A 21,075-nucleotide genomic window follows, 5' to 3' on the forward strand; every position below is an offset into this window, starting at 1 on the left:
GATCTCGAAGTTCTTGGGTTCTGGGCAGCTTTACCCATGCAGGAGATGTACGCCAACCAGGGAGTCCAGGTGGAGGGATGTGTATCTGAGGTGCCCCTAAGATCAGGGACTTCATTTTAGAGATCTCCTTCACCCTAGCTGTCCACTGCTGGAGAGCAGGCGCACCTGGGCGCTTCCAAAGGGTAGGTATTAGGGATTTTGCTGCTGTAAGGAGATGTTTGGTCAAGGATTTTTTGTAGGTCCTTTTTTCACAATTTCTGTCAGGGTATGCAACCTTTTGAGCACAACTGTAACCACAGATACGCACACACTCAATCACAGACATACAACCACAATCACAGACCTACACACACAATCACAAGACGCACACACACAAACACAATCACAGACCCACTGTCAGGTTTTGCATCAGGTCAGACAAGAGAAATTCTGGGGTTAACTTTACGTTCTTTATTTTGAACTTTAGACATGATTTGACAACAAAATAATAAGAGTAGCAGAACTTAAGTGCAAAAGGAAACATACAGACAACAGGAGATAACAGAAGTTTAGGCAATATGCCCTAAATAGGTTATCAGGGTACAGGTTGTAAGCGATAAATAGAAGTAGAGCCTGTAAACAAAATTATAGGTTAGTAATGAGGTAAGCAGGTTATCAGTAGACAGGTTATAGGAAGTCATAGAAGTAGAACCTATAAATGAAATGACAGGTAAGTAATGAGGTAAGCAGGTTATCAGGAGACAGGTTGTAAGAGATAAATAGAAGTAGAACCTATAAACTAAATTATAGGTGAGTATGAAAGAGAACCTAAAAATGAAATTATAGGTGGGTATGAAGGAGATGAGAAGGAAAACTTATAACAGAAATTATAGGTTACATGACAATTATATACAACAATATAAAGCAACAAGTAATACTGATAAGTTTTACGTTTAGAGGATCAGTCTCTTTAGCTTGGAGGTTGTACAGCAGGGTTTTTTACAGAGGAAACAGGGTCCTTCAGAATGGTTGCAATAATAAAGAGTTTTTGTAATATCCAGGATAGTTCAGAAGTATAGAAATAAAGCGATAATAAATCAAAGTCTTGTTTTTGTATAAAGCTGGTAGGAACAGAAGATCAGGATATCCAGGCTGGTTATATAGTTGTCGGTAATTTGTAGGAACAAAGCAATAATGAAACAAAGTCCTGGTAAAAGTACTTTTCGGTAAGTAAGGCAAGTTGAAAAGGATGAATTAGGATGGTTCAGATAGTATCAGGATTTCAGAGTCGGAGCCAGGATAAGAAGTCTTGTCCACTTTAGGGCACAAACTTCAATCAATGTAAAGGCCCCCTTTGAAGTCGGGTGTGGCCTCTTATAGCATGTTTGGATGATCATGCTATTCAGGTGAGAGTGTTTTTGATTAGACTAGTGGCTAGTGAGGCCACTAGTGGAGGAAAACAGGAATTGCTGCTGGAACAAATTGACTGAAAGGAAAAAAGTTTTGAATGAATATGACACCCACACATACAATTACAGACACACATAAGAGCTAACATAGACACAGAAAAGAAAACTCATACACACACATGTATTTATTTAGAGGTCCACTAATCCTCTGTAACCTTGCTCTGAAAGGGCTGGAGTGGATCCTCTCTCTGGCGTCCGATTTCTACACAGCTACCTTGCAGGCCCTCTAGCGATGCTGATGCTGGGATGATGTCATATCTTGCAGGGCCTGCAAGAGAGCTGTGCAAGAAGAGCTCCGTAAATAAAGAGCTCCCTGCCTTTCTCGTCTCCTGAACTCATACAAATATTGACAGAGTTGGAACCTGCCAGGTAGGTAGCTAAGTGGCTTCTTTGCCCAGTTTAGTTAGCGTTGTACGCCCCCTGAGTGCTGGGGCTCTAGGTGGTAGGCACATGGGGGGGGAGTGAATAACATAGGGGGGCAATTGCCCTCCATGTACCCCTGTAGCAATGTCATAGATCTCATGCATACATGATTGTGACGTGGCTCTTAGTAAATCAAGCTCCAGGGGTTGAAGATGTCCAGCAACAAAGATACCTCCATGAAGGTCTTTCTCCTTGCACACAGTTGCCCATGAGTGTTACCATTTGCAAAAATGTTCCCATTATCCTACCTTTTAAGTTCACAGAAATAAGAATTTCCAATACTGAGTGTGCACTTCATCTTTCCTGCCTTTTAAGTGTCTGACATGATAGGAGATAGCTATACATCTAACTCTGGTTGTCCAAATTATTGTTCTGGCTGCACATGTATACAGATCCAAACCTTGCCTAACAGGCTCCATCACAACTTACTGCCTGTGGAATGGTTATACACAATTGTGTAGTATGCAATGGTTACACACAATTGTGTAGTATGCAATGGTTACACACAACAGTTTGTTTCACATAACTGTCAATGGAGCTGTCATTGATTTGAGAACATCCCCAACACAACTGCTAGCAATCTATGCATTACGTTTGTGAATAGTATGCTGGCAAATGCCTACATATCCTATAATCCTTTGCCTGGCTTTGTGGAAAAAAAATAGATATTTTTTAATTTACTGATTCATGGTCTAGAGTTTGCTCAAAACAGAAACTAAAATCCAGCAAACATGGACTCACTTTAAAGGATCACTATAGGGTCAGGAACACAAACCTGTATTCCTGACCCTATAGTGCTAAAACAACCATCTAGCTCCCCCCCCCCCCCCCCCTGCCCCATGGGCCCCTCGTGCCTCCATAAATATAGCAAAATCTTACTGTATTCAAGCCTGAAACTGTAACTCTGCATGCTGTTTGTCTCAGAAAAAACAAGCAGTCTGCTGACATCATCACAAGTGGAAGCCTGATCCAATCACAGTGCTTCCCCCATAGGATTGTCTGAAACGGCTGAGACTGACAGGGAGACAGATCAGGGACAGAGCCAGCATGATTTAAACACAGCCCTGGCCAATCAACATCTCCTCATAGAGATGAATTGAATCAATGAATCTCTATGAGGAAAGTTCGGTGTCTGCATGCAAGGGGGGAGATACTGAATGTTTGGATGTTTTTAGGCAGCTATGAATCAGGAAGGATCTCTAACAGCCATCTGAGGAGTGGCCAGTGAAGTTATCACTAGGCTGTAATGTAAACACTGCTTTTTCTCTGAAAAAAAACAGTGTTTACAGCAAAAAGTCTGAAGGTAATGATTCTACTCACCAGAACAAATTCAATAAGCTGTAGTTGTTCTGGTGACTATAGTGTCCCTTTGAAGCTTCTTTAAAACGTCTAATTCTTTACAATTGTAGTTAATTAATTGTAATTGTAGTTCATTAAGAACCAAATTACTATGTATAAATTAGTAGAAGTGTTGCAACAACATACCAGATTTGGCAGGTCTGATAGAGGGAGATGATGCGTGGGGATGGTGGATTGCTTATTGAATCATGGAAAAGCTGCCCACTTGTAAATAAACTGTGTTTTCCAGGTGCACATGAATGCCAGGATGATAAGCTGCCCTATAGAGCAGCCATTCAGGATAGCCCAGAACTGAACATTGCTGAAGCACTTTTATATTAGGTTAAATGCCCTGTTATCCATCACAAGGGCAACTCGAGAATAATCTTTCACTCAGTACCCCTGACACAGGGAAACAGAGCAGGTTTGTTGCGTTACTGGGAGGACTGGAGAAAAACGATGTTACACAATAAAATCATGTAATTTGGGAGTTCTGCACCACTGCGAAATTTGTTGTTCAGAGGGTACCCTGTCCCCACTCTTCCTGCCTAGAGTATCTTATAACTACAGCATTTTGCTAAATTCAATGCATTTTTAAAAGAACTACTGGATCATCAGGCAAAGCAGTACTTTCTCCTTACTTCTTTGCCATGCTACAGCCATCCACCCTGTCCGTGTGGTGTGTGCAACCTGGGCTTTCAGATGCACAGAACATGAATCTTTAAAAAAAAAAAAAAAAAGGTAGCAGAGTTTGATTTTCAATGCACTACATAACACATTTCAGTAAATAAAGTAAAAATAGATATTTCACACTGATGTGATTTATAATTGCATTCCAACTGGATTATGGCAAAAGCTAACCATAATAAATTATCTAGTCTATATTTAACTGACAGGAAATGCCCAATTTCACAACTATTTTGGATAATTAGTTTTCTTGTAAGCAACATTTATTAAATACAAAATTCACTGTACAAGATGTGCTAAACGTTGGCCAAGAACATAAGAATAAAAATAAAATGATTAGAAGGTGGCGAAAGTAACCTCATCACGGGCTCTTGGAGGGGCCTGCTGGCCAGCCTCTTGCCTCAGAATTATGTCCACTGGTTCAGGACTGTTAAAAGGCTCTGTTTGTGCCTTTTAAATCACCAGGTTCGGTACATTAAATGTACTGAACGGATTGTACTTACTCTGTTCGGTTACCGAGCAAACTCCCGAACAGTTGGGACTATCCGTAAGTGAAGTGTGCAGCTCATTACCCCTATTGACACCTCTAGACTGCAACTTTACGGGTGATCAGCTGGGTGGTCGTCGTTCGGATTGCCGAACACGTGGCGATGGCCATCTTTAGCCGCAAACGGATAGAGCGGTGTTTGGCCGTCGCATGCATGGAACTCAAATCGTACACTCGACAGCGTGAACTCTGCACGAACTTCAACTTCCATCGAACTTTGGAAAAACGTGTGGGAATTGAATGGTGTTCGGTGGTAACAAGCTCCCGAACAGGGAACATAGACTGAACATACCTACGGACCGATACGTTCGGTACTTTTATTGTGTTTTGTACTCCCGAAAGAGACCGACTGTGCAACCTGATTTCATGGAGCTCTTTTGGGCAGGAGCCTCGTGTGCGATCAGTCAAACTATGACTTCCATGGAAATCCCGAACCCCTGAACTGATCTTGGTGACTGTTTGATATGTTGGTTCCCCAGATCGGGGCTATAAGGGGATGTAACGTTTGTGGGGTTTTCATGTGTTTCGTGAGTACTTTCGGGATATTTTAAAATGTATGTTTTCTGTGCCTGGAGATATTCATTACTCTGGGGATTGCTATAATCACTATACTCCCATGGATTATAATCACTTGCTCTTTTAAGAGCATACTGCTGCACTCTCTTGGAGGAGAGGTCATCTCACTGGAAGCTGGATCCCCGACTTGGGTCAGTGAGAGGACAGTGAGACCCCAGCCAAGCTGTAACGCTGGCCATGGGCACTGCAGTGGTTATAGTGTTGGGTGGAGTGCTTGGAAGTACTCAGAGTTTCTAGGAAGGAGTGATTGGCAGAGGCACCCAGTTGGGGTGCCAGGTGGTCTGAAGCATTAGATAACTGACAATAAATTATGGGAACACCAGGAAACATTAAGATATGCTCTTAATGTGCATCTAGGACGGACCATGCACAGAGCACTTCAGCAGTATTCCCTGCATGGTCCTAAAGGCTGGTGGCAGGCCAGGTAGGCTGTCATTAAAGATTTTAACTAGTGACATGGACTGCGTCACTCACTGTGCCCTCCCCAGGAGCCTGGCCACCACGGAGCTAATTCCATGGTCCAGTATGTTATTAGTTATGCTGGGTCTCTGTTATTTTCTCAAATGTCTCAAATAGCAATACACATTGACAAAGGGTATAACCCCCAGAACATTTGTAATTTAAAATGTCCTTAAGTAAACTTTAATTTTGTTGGACCAGTATTTTTCTTGCCAAATGATTCAATACTGTTATAAAAACTTACTAACTAATTGATCTACATAAGCATTAAGGTGTATGGACATTTGTGTAGATAAAGCATTTTGGTTTTTTTTCCAACAGTATTGTATCAAGTTTGCAAGTTTTCCAAGTCTGCAGTATGCATCAGTAGTTGCCCATTACAATGACCTTGAGAAAGATACAAAAAAAAAAAAAAAACATTAACACCAAAATTCAATAAAAAATGAAGTAAAGGTGAGATGACCATGTTTATTGATTAGGAACTCCTTTGCTTGAAATTAATAAAAAAAAAGCATATCTCATATGTCTCAAATTGCATATAGTATCAAAATGTGTATCTAGGGTCAGGAATAATTACTAAAAAAATCTTCAACTTTTATCATCAGTAATTTCAGTAATATTTATTGTTACTGGTATTTTAATTAATTAATTGTGTGTAATAATACTGTTCATGGGGGAAAAGTAAACCCATTACGGTAAATTTACAGGAAAACAAAACAAAAATATATGTTATAATATCTTTACCATTTCAGAATTTTAGTATTGAATACTATTAACTGTTAGAAATAAAACAATGACGAATTCAGTTATTTCCATACTGGTAACTTGTGCTGTTAAAAGAACATTATACGGTATATATAAATAAATAAAAAAGTTGTCAACCCCATGTTAATTGGTTTGTGATTGATGAAGATACTGGGATTGCCAAGTACTACTAAATCTTTATTTATTTTGTGTTTCCTTTCATTTTAAACCCCTGACTAATGTTCCCAAACTACATTAATTAAGTGATGTTTAATGATTTTCTTATCGTTAAATGTTCACTGTTCCCATACACTCATTAAAACAGTCTTCAGATTAGTCAACTGAATGTTTAATCTTTTGCAATTTCACCGTGAGGACTAATAGGCTGTGTATCAAATAATTTGCTTCTAAATTGTTATTAAATTTTTTTTTGTTCTTTAACTGTTTATATCATCCACATTGTATCTGTAGCTTGCAAAACCAATTAAATACCTGACATTTTACCACCTCATATTTAAAGATGATGTTTTCGTCGTTCAGTAAATAAAATGTAATAAAATAAAATGGAATGGAACTTTAAGTGTATAAACTCTCATATTGTCCAGGGTATTGTTTGTAAGAAAAGACATTTAAAGACTTGTTGTAGAACACACACAATCCTCTATCTATTCTCACAAACCTTGTAAGTTTAACTTTTGAGATACTGAAGGTCGAGAACAATCATCTCATGAAAATGGGAGTTATTTCATTTGGATTATGAATTGTGTGTTCCTTAAAGGACAGTGAATTGAGCAGTGAGACTTCAAAGGCATGATATATACACTAAAACTGCTTTTTTTGTGACTATAGTGTCCCTTTAACCTGTCAAGAAGCTAATGGGAAAGGGGTGGAGTTCAGTGCACCCAAGCACCTCAGTTTTTGAAGACTAATGTACTCTGTCTGAAAGTTCTCTTTACTTGCTAATTAACATACTCTCAACCTGTTGGCTATACAGGCGAAGATGCATTCTCCCCCCCCCCCCCCCCTCCCAAAGTGAAATGCATCTTCACCTATGTGTCTTGTAGCCACCCTTTAATCCCCCTCATGTATTTCTTACCTCATTTTCTTATTTTCACTTTAGAATGTCTTATACCCTTTAGTATATCTTATCCTCCATTTGTCTGACTGTCCCCTTTAGCCCTATAGTGGTATTATCCCCCATATTTTGCCATTTGTGTCCTTTACACCCCCCCTTGTTTGTCTCTTACTTCCAACCCCTTTGTGTGTTTTTTTTTTACTCCCTTGCAGCAGCTTTGTGTGTCTTCCTATCCCAGCCTCTTTGCGTGTCTCTTTCTCCACTTCCCCATCCCCTCTGTGTGACTCTTCCCTAGCCCCTTCTATGCATCTCTTTCTCCCCTTCTCCATCCCCTCTATGTCTCTTTCTCACCCCAGACCCTCTGTGTGTCTCTTCCCACCCAGCACATTGACTCTTTCTTCCCTAGTCCCTCTGTGAAGTTGCATTTGTGGCTCAATGCATCTCTTTTGGGTTTGGGTGCTCAGGAAATAAATGGACATGACTTTTGCAGTATCACATAAATAGTATTTTGGTTAGACTACATGTTCCAGTTCCAATGCCAAACACATAGTCAGGTCTCATACATTGTATCTCTACATCTCTATGCAGAAGTAACAATCTCCACAGGGTGTGTAGATTCTAAGGAATTCTGCCAGTTATACTTGCTAAACTGTTTAATGAAATGCTGGTAATTTTACAAGGGACACAGTGTTCGCTGGGATGGTTTTTTTTTTTTTTTGCATATACCATTTCAGAATAAAGACCTCATCACACAAGCGTCAAGAACCATTAAATTCTGTTTGAGGGATAACTGATCCAGATTTACTATGAGCTGTACTATACCAACCAAGGAATACAGGGTGCAAGAAACCCAACCACTTTGTTGATTGACGAGAGATATAGCAGCAGTGGGGGTTTTCTGTTACTGCATACCACACATACCATACCAACAGTATATGATATGCAGATTCTGATGATACACCCACAAATTAGAGTTGCACTGTGGCAACCTGATCTTACTATTCCACTGTGAAATGGTAACTTACAAGAGCCCACTTCAGCTTGCTGGCTTTAGTCCCTATGCTGGCAATAACGGCTTCTGTTATATTGCCAACTAGAAAAACACACAGCCCTTCAAAAAAATATATTTATTTTTTTTTGCAGTTGGATTCTGCTTTAAACTCTATATGGTACTCAATCCTACTAATTTGATATAGAATATACAGTTTTAGTTAACTCTTTAGTTAACTTGTTTTCCCTATTTAAAAATTCTTGTTTTCCTTTAAATGTTAGTTTGTTCCTGTTTTTTTTTTTTTTTTTTTTGTGATACATATCAGGATACAATTGCTTGTACACAGATTACACTTATCCAGCAATCTCAGGTAGCATAAGTAATTTGTACCAGTAATCTGAAATATCCACTAAGTGAGTTGCTAATGTCTAAATGTCCAAGCCCTTAATCCAGACATGCCAGCTGCTGAATGGGCATGAATGACCACAGGACTTAAAGGAACACTATAGTCACCAGAACAACTACAGCTTATTGTATTTGTCCCCGGTGAGTATTATCATTCCCTGTGGAAAAGCATTGGATTGGTCGAAATAATTTAATTCTGATCATATCAGCAAGGAGGCGGACTGGGGGCGGGGCCAGTGCGTGCAGACCCACGAGGTGCTGGAAATTAGGTAGGTTTTTCTACCTTTTAAGGGGCTCAAGGGAGACAGCCACCTAAATGGTGGTTTCACCATTATAGGGTCAGGAATACATGGAATACAATAGTGTTCCTGCCCCTTTAGTGCTCCTTTAAACCCATCAGGATATAATTGACCAGATGAAATCTGTAATGTTTGCCAATTTGCAGCACAAGCACCCAAGTTACTTTACAACTGTTAAAAATGTATTAATTGAGGGGGCGGGACCAACGCTGGAGCCGAGCAGACGCCATTTCTGCTTGCTCCTCATCTACCCTTACAAATTTCGCCCAAAATACAAAACTGCCTTGATCAACACAGAAACAAACCGCAAAACCGCAAACTAGGCGACGGACTGCACCGATCGATGCCTTTTTTGTATACGCCGAGACACACAAAGCAAAAACGCAAACCTGGGGCCTACCACGCTCCACAGACACGAGGCCTGGATAAGCTCTTTAACGGCCTACTGGAGGCATACGACAGGAACGAGCCGGACTCCTATCTACCGAAGCCGCAGCCCCACACACAGCTAATGGGGCGCCGCACACAAAAGCCTGACAGGGACATTGGGGTCATGCTCCAATGACCGGCAGCACCAAAAACACGAGGAAACACCGGTACCGGCACCCGAAACCCGGAGCACTACAGGGGATACCTCACCCTCTCCACCACCTGAGCACACCCTGAGTCTGCAACTAACAGACAGCTCAGCTCCGACCACAAAGGGAGACCTTAAAATGCTCCTCTCGGACTTACACAAGATGATGGAGGCAGACCGAGAACTGCTCAGGCGAGAGATCCAAGCTAACACCGTTCGCATAACAGCAACGGAGGACGGCCTCAAATCTGCCCAATCTACGGTGACCTCCCTGAGCAGCACGGTAGAACAACTCCACACCCAGCAGACTCACATTTCACAGAGAGTGACCACCCTAGAGGACCAACAACGCCGCAACAACATAAAAATAAAGGGCGTACCGGCCGACATAACGGCGGAGGAACTACCGCATTATGCCCGGAGGCTGCTGTGGACCATCATATCACCCAGAGCGGCCAAGAAAATCACCCTAGTGGGCATATACCGCCTCACCAATACCACTAACTCTTCCACCACGCCGAGGGATGTTATAGTCCGCTTCACATCCATCTCTGACAAAGCTCACATTATGGCGGCTCTACGAGGCAAAACACCCATGCAGTTTGAAGGCACACACCTGAACTTTTTCCAAGACCTCTCCAAGACGACCCTGCAGTGGCGCAGATCCATGGGGCCTGTCACAGCCCACCTCCGGTCCTCAGGGGTACCGTACAGATGGGGAACGATGAGATCCCTAGTGGTGACACACAATGGAGCTACACACACACTTCACTCGATGACCAACTCACAAACGTTCCTAGCAGCCGTGGGACTATCACTTCCAGACACAGAAGCATCGGCTGGAACCTCCGGCAGCAGCTGTGACCCAGCCACCATCACACCCTTTGTGCCCAGAGGTCTGAACACACAAGGGACTTGATTACCCAACCCCTGACCGGGACTTGAGCCGATACACCGACCTCGAGAACATGGACACATGCTGACTTTGTTGACTAAAAGTTGTTTAGTTCACTGTTTGATAATGTTTAGTTTAAGCTTGCCGTAATGATCTTACACAAACACCATGAGCAACCCACTTAGACGCGGTATAACCAAAACTGACAGATCGAGACCACACACACCTGCACCGACTCAGGTGAGTTAAACCTTCCCCTCCACCCCCCGACGCCCCCTAGGTAAGGGGTATACTACTCAACATAGAAAGGGGCCATAAAACAACCCACACAACGCCAAAGCACTGTGGACGAGATATGAGTAACCGGACAAAAGACTCACAGCATGGCACCTTACTCACACTGTGAAAGCCTGACCGAACCTACACAAACACTAATATGCGGAATAACCTCACATACCCTGCTTCCCCACAGCACGCATAAATATCCACCAACCCAGGTCTCTTGGAACACCACCCACTTACACAAAAACCCAACCTTAGCAAGCTAGACCCCGACTGACCTGGAGAGACAAATCCTGGAAAATAAAACATATAAAATGGTGCGGATACTCAACTTTACACCACTAGAACCGTTGTTACACAGCCTTGCATGATTCTTATGTTAAATGATGACAACTGTTTCTGTCAATGATGCATGCACTGCAAAAAATAAAGAATAATAAAAAGAAAAAAAAAATTAATTACGGAGGGAGCTGCTTGTTGTTTTATACCTGCACACCATGTAATGTTATATTACAGTTAAATGTTCATGGAGGCGGTTTTCACATGTAAAATATAAGAGAGAAAAAATGTAAATAATATATATAATTTTTGCTGCTAACATCCACAACAGGTTGAGTGAATTTATTAATGCACACCTTATATCTTGCTCACAGATTAACATTTCATTGGAGCAGCTCTAACAGTGGGACTATTCAGTACAAAGTAGCACGTTTTTTGTTTGTTTTTCGAGAAAACAAGTTTTCTTGAGATAACAAGTCAGAACAAATATTGGCCTCTCTGGGTTTCATCATTGTTTATTTTTTATCATATTTTGTGAGTAATTGTGTTTTGTTGCTTGCTATTGTTATACATTGTATATTGCAGTGAATATTAAAGTTAGTGGTAATTTGATTAACACATTGACTCTAAATGTGGGAATTTTAAGTTAACTAAATTATAAATGTGTTGCAAATACCATATCTCGTAATTACTATTTTGGGACTAAATCCCTATCTCTCTCTAACAATTTAACTGCATTAGATTTTATTAGCAAGTAATTTCTTAAACACCCTATTTCCCTAACACAGGATATTATGATTACCAATAGGAAGGTATGGGTCACCATTTGCTAGTTCATTTCTTCTATGGAGCTAAACTCACTTATTCACTTAAGTGGGAATAGCTGGGAATTCAAAGTAAATTTCAAATTTAAGGCCAAAATAGCCAAACTGAAAATGGAATTGACTTGGATAATTTTTCCAATTTGCATATTCTGTGCTAATTTTGAAATTCACGTTGAATTCCCGACAGGTCTCACATTGGTGAATAACCCTGCAAGTATTTATTGCCTAGTTCCCTTATATAGGCTTCCTTTTTGTTTGTGTGCTGCCTGCTATATTTCCCCTTTTTCATGGTCTTCTGCAATATTTATAACTTACCACAATGTTACCAAAGGTGTTCTTGAATAATTATGTTTACTATGTTATGGTAATCTGTCTGTTCCTTTAGACACATTGCAATTTCATGTAATTTTACCTTCGTAAGTGAACAGGGCTCTTGTCATTATTATTGTTATTAGCATGTATATAGCGCTTACATAATCTGCTGAACTTTACAATAGAATCGGGATATTTGACAACAAGTAATTAACATACAGAATATAACAGTGACAAGGGATGAAGAAACCTTCTCAAACAGGCTAATTACATCTACTGTTCCTATTACCTGCATTTGTTGTAATCAAATTAAGTGGAATATGTCTGTGCATTACATAAACATAACAACAACATGGTGTATTTGTAAAATTGTCTTGTTTTGTATTGATGCCAAATTTACTAGTAGATATTACCACGTCTGCTTTGGTTTTATTAGTATGTCCTTTTGGATGCTTTACATTTATCTTTTTAAAATGCAAAAAATTATTAGGGCTGAATTAAAAGGATATTTCAGACTGGAGTTGAACACACAATTTAATTCTTTAGAATATGCAAACAAAATCAAACAAATCATGCCTTGGGATTTGCAGCTTACTGCAGTAAACTCAACCCTGTTTGTCAGGAGTAGATGCCCCTCTATTATAATGGTTTATTTTGGTAAAACACGGCTTTTCAATAAAACATGAATTGTTGAGGTTCAAAGTGAATTGAAAATTAATTTCAAAATTTAAGATAGATAAGGGACATGTAAAGTAAATAATGCCTACCTGGCTCATGCCCTTGTCATGTGTGAGTGTGGTGTACCTACAGTAACCGCTAATTATTGTAGATCTGTGCAGTGATCACTAACTAGGAAAATGTGATGGGAGACCTCCTTGCATCATAACCAGCATTTTCATGTACTTTACATAATTTCACAAAACTACCAAAAATAAGTTCTAACCATTTTTTTTTTTTCGTTCAGGTACTCCCATTTCCCAGTCAGGTAGTTTATAACAGAGTTGGAAAGTGTGGGAGCAGGACAGTCGTTCTACTGCTACGTATCTTGTCCGAAAAACACGGGTTTAATTTAGTTACGTCGGACATCCACAATAAGACCAGATTGACCAAAAATGAACAAGTAAGTAAAATCCTAGCGTGTTTCATTCATTGAATTGTGAATTGTGGAAACATCATTCCCAGTTTAGTGACAACATCCCTGTGGCTAATTAGATATTCAATTGCATGTTTTCAGTGTTTGAGAACTGGAGCTGTTTTCATGGCACAATGATAACAGTGATCTTAACAGAAGACATTATGTTAACATTAACATATAACAGACATATGCATGTTTAGCCATCCTACTTATCAGTAGCTGCGATAAAAGCCATTCTGAACTTATTCTTATAAGGTGCCCAGTATCACTGAATCTGCTGCATTTAACATTAATTTATGTTACAGAATAATCAACTATTTAACTTTATTTGTTTAATAGTTCCAATTTTAATCCTTCAAACATCTTTTCTAAACCTTGTTTTCATGGTAAAATATATTATAGCAAGTAAAAGAAAATCCAAAGGGAGAAGTGAGCAAGAAGCCAGAACCAAAATATGCTTGGTATTTCTGTTAATATTTTGTTAAAGCAGTTCCCAAACATTTTTTGGATATGAGCCTCTTCTAAGCCGGAAAAAGTTGACTTGTTTTCTTTCTCTTGCCCCTGTTGTTGTAGCAGTGGTAGATGTGAAATCTGATCATAATCACATAATCAGACACTAAACCTAGCAAGTACCAAACTGCAAATTCCTTTTGCTAAGCAAAATTTATAATGTGCCACTCAATAAATCTTTTGAGGAAGTCCTCACATGATCTGTACTTTCCATTGGTTTCACAATGTTCATGGATATATATACGTATAACAAAGAAAATTATTTTTTAATTTCTCATGTTCAAGAAGTACAATCTATTTTTGTCTTCACTTCTCACCATCAGCTTAATTGTCAACTATAGGAGAATTACATTAATCCCTTAAAGGAACACTATAGGGTCAGGAACACAAACATTTATTCCTGACCCTATAGTAAAAACCCACCATTTAGGTGGCTTGCCCCCCCCCCCCACCCCCACCTTAATCCCATCAGAATGGGTTAAAACTCACCTTATTTTCAGCTCTCCACAGGTCTGCCGTTGCTGGCCCCGCCCCCTTGGTGACCTCATCAGAATTGCCGATTTTTAATCAATCCAATGCATTCCCAAGGGAAAAGCATTGGATTGGCTAAAATGTCAAGGGGCGGAGCCAAACACAGCTTTGGCAAATCAGCATCTCCTCATAGAGATGCATTGAATCAATGTATCTCTATGAGGAAAATTTAGCGTCCCCATTGTGGGGACGCTGAACGGCACTGCTGCCTACTGTGCAGCACTGAGCCAGGAAGCACCTCCAGTGGCCATCTGAGGAGTGGCCACTTGGAGGTGGCCGTGTTTGCATAAAAATGCCTGAAAGCAATGATTATACTCACCAGAACAACTACATTAAGCTGTAGTTGTTCTGGTGACTATAGTGTCCCTTTAAGGACACAGCTTCAGTTACTTTTTTTTTGTACTTTAGGGAAAAAGCTATTTTTTGTGTGTGTTCATCCACAATTTCCATTTTTCTCATTTATTGCATCAACATATTAAATACTGTTTTTTTTAAAGGACAAAAATGGTTTTAATGTAATGCAACATAAATTCTCATCTTTTATACAAAAAATACTGAAAAAAACAGTTTTGGCAATAATAATGTGTGCATAATTAGTACTGCCTAAGAAAAGTAATTAATTTAAAATTAATAAATGTATTTGTCCTCATTTTACAGTACATCATATGTCTACGATTTCAGATTTTTTTCTTGGATAGTTACAGGTCACAAACTACAAGGATAAAATATCATTTCAATGTGGAATGATTTTAAAATATGGTATGTTTGCCTTATAATAATATTCTCAAATCAACAGCACATGGAGAGACAAAACAATATAAAAACAATATAAAAACAGCCAGGTGCAAACCATATAAGCACTCCCTCAAGTGCTTTAAATATTCAAATGTATATAGGATATAGAATGCACACCATAACAATCTCAAAAAAATATTTAAATTTTATTATGTACAAAAAAGTACCAGAATGTAAACATATAAGAAAAAATAAATATAAACAAAGTAACAGAAGTAAAGGCAGATACAATAAAATAATAGTAATAAATTACCACAAAAATCCTTACAAGCCTCAGACAGAAACACGAGTCACCAAACCCCCCCAACGTTTCGGCACCAACTGGCTGCCTTTACCCTTGATAAAGGCAGCCAGTTGGTGCCGAAACGTTGGGGGGGTTTGGTGACTCGTGTATCTGCCTTTACTTCTGTTACTTTGTTTATATTTATTTTTTCTTATATGTTTACATTCTGGTACTTTTTTGTACATAATAAAATTTAAATATTTTTTTGAGATTGTTATGGTGTGCATTCTATATCCTATATGCCTTATAATAATAGCCATAACAGAAAACAAAATTGCCACACAAAAGTAGACATTTATATAAAGTAGACATCACTGGCTATTTACCTATGGGTGTTTTGACACTGCTAAACTTTAAATTACTCCAGATTTAATTCTGTATGTGTTTTTGTGCACTCTGTTTCTCCTGTCCTTTATTGGTTTTAACCCCTTAAGGACCAAACTTCTGGAATAAAAGGGAATCATGACATGTCACACAAGGGGTTAAGCAAGGTATGCTCTGCAGAAAGCAGAAGTGAAGGGAAGTTAACCCCTTAAGGACCGGACTTTTTTTGCGATGTTGTACATTTGCGACCAGGCATCTTTTTACACTTTTGTGGTGTTTGTGTTTAGCTGTAATTTTCCGCTCTCTCATTTACTGTTCCCATACAAATTATATATTGTTTTTTTCAGGACAAAAGGGGCTTTCTTTACATACCATTATTTATATAATCTCATGTAATTAAATTTTTTAAAAATGAAAAAATATGATGAAAAATTGAAAAAAATACATGTTTTTTGACTTTTATATGAAAAATCTTTTACTCATCTACAAAAGCGAATGAAAAAAACTGCTAAATAGATTCAAAATTTTGTCCTGAGTTTAAAAATACCCAGTGTTTACATGCTTTTTTCTATTTTTTTGCATGTTATAGGGCTATAAGTACAAGTAGGATATTGCGGTTTCAAAACATACATTTTTAAAATGTATCAATAGTGACATTGTAACACTATTATCTTTCATAAATCTCTGAATAACATCCCACATGTACATATTTTTTTTTAAAGTAGACAACCCAGGGTATTCAATATGGGGTATGTCCAGACTTTTTTAGTAGCCACTTAGTCGCAAACACTGGCCAAAGTTAGCGTTCATATTTGTTTGTGTGTGAAAAAAGTAAAAAACTAAATTGAACGCTAATTTTGGCCAGTGTTTGTGACTAAGTGGTTACTAAAAAAGACTGGACATACCCCATTTGCAATACCTTGGGTTGTCTTCTTTTGCAAATGGTATGCCATCATGGGGGTAATTCTCATTCCTGGGCTACCATACGCTCTCAAAGGCACGTAACCAACCTGGCCATTTTCAATGTAAAAATATTTGACCCATATATTTGACCCTGTAACTTTCAAAAACGCTATAAAACCTGTACATGGGGGGTACTGTTATACTCAGGAGACTTTGCTGAACACAAATATTAGTGTTTCAAAACTGGAAAATGTATCACAACAATTATATCATCAGTAAAAGTGCTGTTTGTGTGTGAAAAATGCAAAAAAAGTCACTTTCACTGACAATATCATCGCTGTGATATGTTTTACTGTTTTGAATCACTAATATTTGTGTTCAGCGAAGTCTCCCGAGTAAAACAGTACCCCCCATGTACAGGTTTTAGGGTGTCGTAGAACGTTACAGGGTAAAATACAGTGATAGCAAATTCAATTCTCTGTACTTTCGGCCTGGGTTGGCAGGCAGGTCCCTTAAATTGCAATCAATAAAATAACTTAATTATGTAAAAATATTACATAAATACGCACGTAGAATTTAAATATATATGCATATTTATATATTTGAAGTCTACGTGTATATTTATATAATTATTTATGTAATTTTTTATATGGACATATGAATAGTTCGTATTCTTTTTATTTATTTATATATACATAGATATATATACAATTTCATTCTAAGTGTATTTTGATATAAATATATTCAAATAGAAAGAGTGCACTCGAAGGTCTTCTTAAGGATATAAACAATTTATTTTGCCAAATTTCAAAAGACATACAAGTCGACGTTTCAGTCCTCGTGGGACTTTTTTCAAGACAATGAAAGGCGGAAAAACAGTGATTTAAATATACATTGCAGGTGATTTGATTGGAGAGTAGGTTATATGAAAGAGAGGCTGTGCAAACGTGAAAGTGGTTATTCAACTTTGAAAATAGGTATTAACCCCTTAAGTGCCTAAATAAAAAAAGGCCTAACGGTGATTGCGGTTACGGCCAAATATCTAATAATCTGCGCTCGCAGACATATATTAAAAATCAAGGATAAGAAATAAGAAATATCGAAGCCACCTTGGACTAACTAAGAATATTAGATTCTATTTGAGTATTTAAACAAATTTGTTAAACTGAGTTAAACAGTGTTTTACATTTGTTACATTTTTAAACACTAACATAAGGTGGCTGCGTATATATTGGACTTCCTAGTATCAATAGATACATTGTAACAAAGCTTCTGAGTATATTTGAGTACCTCGCCGGGGTACTATGTATGTATTATATTACCAATTAACGGCCATACAGTCTATAGAATATAACAGGAGCAACCATCAGCCAACATATTCTAACTAAAATAAAAATAAAAATAATAATATATGAATACTATATGAATAATATGTAGTGGAAAAAAATCTCATGAGTTGATCACCAGTTATGATTTTTCTATGACTTTTAGTGCAGATATATCAATTACTATTATCTTCTTTATCTTTTCGGGATGAAGCAGCTGAGTGGGTTGATTTCATTAAGTCCCCCCGGGGACAAAGTTCCTAATGTAAAGATCCAGAAGGCTTCTCTTTGAAGAAGTAGGACATCTCTGTCACCCCCCCTGTTCGGTGCCGGAACATGTTCAATGCCCATAAATTTCAATGTGGGCAGTGTGTGCCCTATTTCCAAAAAATGTTTGGCTATGGGGGTGGTTGCTATACCACTAGATAACGCAGTCCTGATAGTGGATCTGTGTCCCCTCATGCGCTCCCTGAGATCATTAGACGTTTTGCCAATATACATGAGTCCACATGGGCAGGTGATACGATATACTACATGTGTAGTGGTGCACGTGATCCTTTGCCGTATCTTGTATTCTTTACCTGAGCGAGGGTGGTAAAACGCTTTGCCCGGGGTCATACTATTGCAAGCCATGCACTTCAGACAACGATAACAGCCTGGGCTTTGAACAGACTGATGCGCCATGGATATATCCGTGTGAACCAGATAATCCCTCAGGTTCCTGTTTCTCCTATAACTAATCATAGGGGTATTTTGGAATATCGTCGGTAGTGTTTTGTCTTTTTTAAGAACCTCCCAGTTGTGTCTTACTTTCTGGGACATCTCTCCCGATAATGAATGGAACGTTTGAGGGAAGATCATTCTGTTTTGGTTGTTTTTAATTTTAGGGCCGTCTGTGTAATTTTTGAGTGCTTTAGAATATGCACCCTCCAGCACTTGTCTTGGGTATCCACGTTGTGAAAATTTTTCAAACATTTCTTGTACCTGGTTTGCTGCTTTTGTAGAATCAGAGTTGTTCCTCAGTATTCTCATAAATTGAGATACCGGTAAAGATTTTATAAGATTGGGTGGGTGGTGACTGCTGGCGTGTAGTAACGTATTGCGGTCAGTTTCCTTAGCAAATAAAGTATACCCCAGCTTATTGTTTTCTATGAAAATTCGAAGATCCAAAAAGTCAATTTGTTGGTTGTTAATTTGATGGGTGAGTCTTACTGGTGAGTCCAGTTGATTCAATGACCCTATCATATCATGGAGGCTTTGTTCTTCACCTGTCCATATGATGAGCACGTCATCGATGTATCTCAGGTATTTCAGGATATGATGACCATATTTTTGAAGAATGTGTACTTGTTCATATACATGCATGTATGCATTAGCATACATGGGTGCCATAGGGGCACCCATCGATGTTCCTGATATTTGTATATAGAATGCTTTTTCAAAACGAAAATAATTAAGTGTAAGGCATAGTTCCAATAATTCAAGTATATATTCAATCGGGGGCTCTATATGTTCTTGGTATTGTGTTAGTACTTGGCGCATCGCCTGAATTCCCTCCTCATGGGGAATTATGGTGTATAGACTGCTTACGTCGATGGCTGCTAAATAGACTCCTTGTGGGGGGAGTTCTATAGAATTTAAGGCTGCTATGACTTGCGCCGAGTCTTTGACATAGGTAGGTAGTGACATTACCGGTTTTTTAAATTTTGCGTCTAACCATTTCCCTATGGGTTCTAATAATCCCCCGATCGCCGATACAATCGGTCGTCCTGGTGGGCGCTCGAGGTTTTTATGAACCTAAGTGCCTAAGGTTCATAAAAACCTCGAGCGCCCACCAGGACGACCGATTGTATCGGCGATCAGGGGATTATTAGAACCCATAGGGAAATGGTTAGACGCAAAATTTAAAAAAACGGTAATGTCACTACCTACCTATGTCAAAGACTCGGCGCAAGTCATAGCAGCCTTAAATTCTATAGAACTCCCCCCACAAGGAGTCTATTTAGCAGCCATCGACGTAAGCAGTCTATACACCATAATTCCCCATGAGGAGGGAATTCAGGCGATGCGCCAAGTACTAACACAATACCAAGAACATATAGAGCCCCCGATTGAATATATACTTGAATTATTGGAACTATGCCTTACACTTAATTATTTTCGTTTTGAAAAAGCATTCTATATACAAATATCAGGAACATCGATGGGTGCCCCTATGGCACCCATGTATGCTAATGCATACATGCATGTATATGAACAAGTACACATTCTTCAAAAATATGGTCATCATATCCTGAAATACCTGAGATACATCGATGACGTGCTCATCATATGGACAGGTGAAGAACAAAGCCTCCATGATATGATAGGGTCATTGAATCAACTGGACTCACCAGTAAGACTCACCCATCAAATTAACAACCAACAAATTGACTTTTTGGATCTTCGAATTTTCATAGAAAACAATAAGCTGGGGTATACTTTATTTGCTAAGGAAACTGACCGCAATACGTTACTACACGCCAGCAGTCACCACCCACCCAATCTTATAAAATCTTTACCGGTATCTCAATTTATGAGAATACTGAGGAACAACTCTGATTCTACAAAAGCAGCAAACCAGGTACAAGAAATGTTTGAAAAATTTTCACAACGTGGATACCCAAGACAAGTGCTGGAGGGTGCATATTCTAAAGCACTCAAAAATTACACAGACGGCCCTAAAATTAAAAACAACCAAAACAGAATGATCTTCCCTCAAACGTTCCATTCATTATCGGGAGAGATGTCCCAGAAAGTAAGACACAACTGGGAGGTTCTTAAAAAAGACAAAACACTACCGACGATATTCCAAAATACCCCTATGATTAGTTATAGGAGAAACAGGAACCTGAGGGATTATCTGGTTCACACGGATATATCCATGGCGCATCAGTCTGTTCAAAGCCCAGGCTGTTATCGTTGTCTGAAGTGCATGGCTTGCAATAGTATGACCCCGGGCAAAGCGTTTTACCACCCTCGCTCAGGTAAAGAATACAAGATACGGCAAAGGATCACGTGCACCACTACACATGTAGTATATCGTATCACCTGCCCATGTGGACTCAT

At 38.9% G+C, this 21,075-nt stretch overlaps 1 protein-coding gene across 1 annotated transcript in view; it reads left to right on the forward strand.

Annotated features, from left to right (window-relative positions):
* The window catches only part of UST (uronyl 2-sulfotransferase), a 352,805-nt gene that overhangs the window by 236,179 nt on the left and 95,551 nt on the right, over nucleotides 1–21,075 (forward strand). The window contains exon 3 of the mRNA XM_063443329.1: nucleotides 13,126–13,281. Coding sequence (XP_063299399.1) covers nucleotides 13,126–13,281 — 156 coding nt within the window. The remainder of the gene's footprint in view (nucleotides 1–13,125; nucleotides 13,282–21,075) is intronic.

The sequence above is a fragment of the Pelobates fuscus genome, chromosome 2 (assembly GCF_036172605.1).
Source record: "Pelobates fuscus isolate aPelFus1 chromosome 2, aPelFus1.pri, whole genome shotgun sequence".
Taxonomy (NCBI): Eukaryota; Metazoa; Chordata; class Amphibia; order Anura; family Pelobatidae; genus Pelobates; species Pelobates fuscus.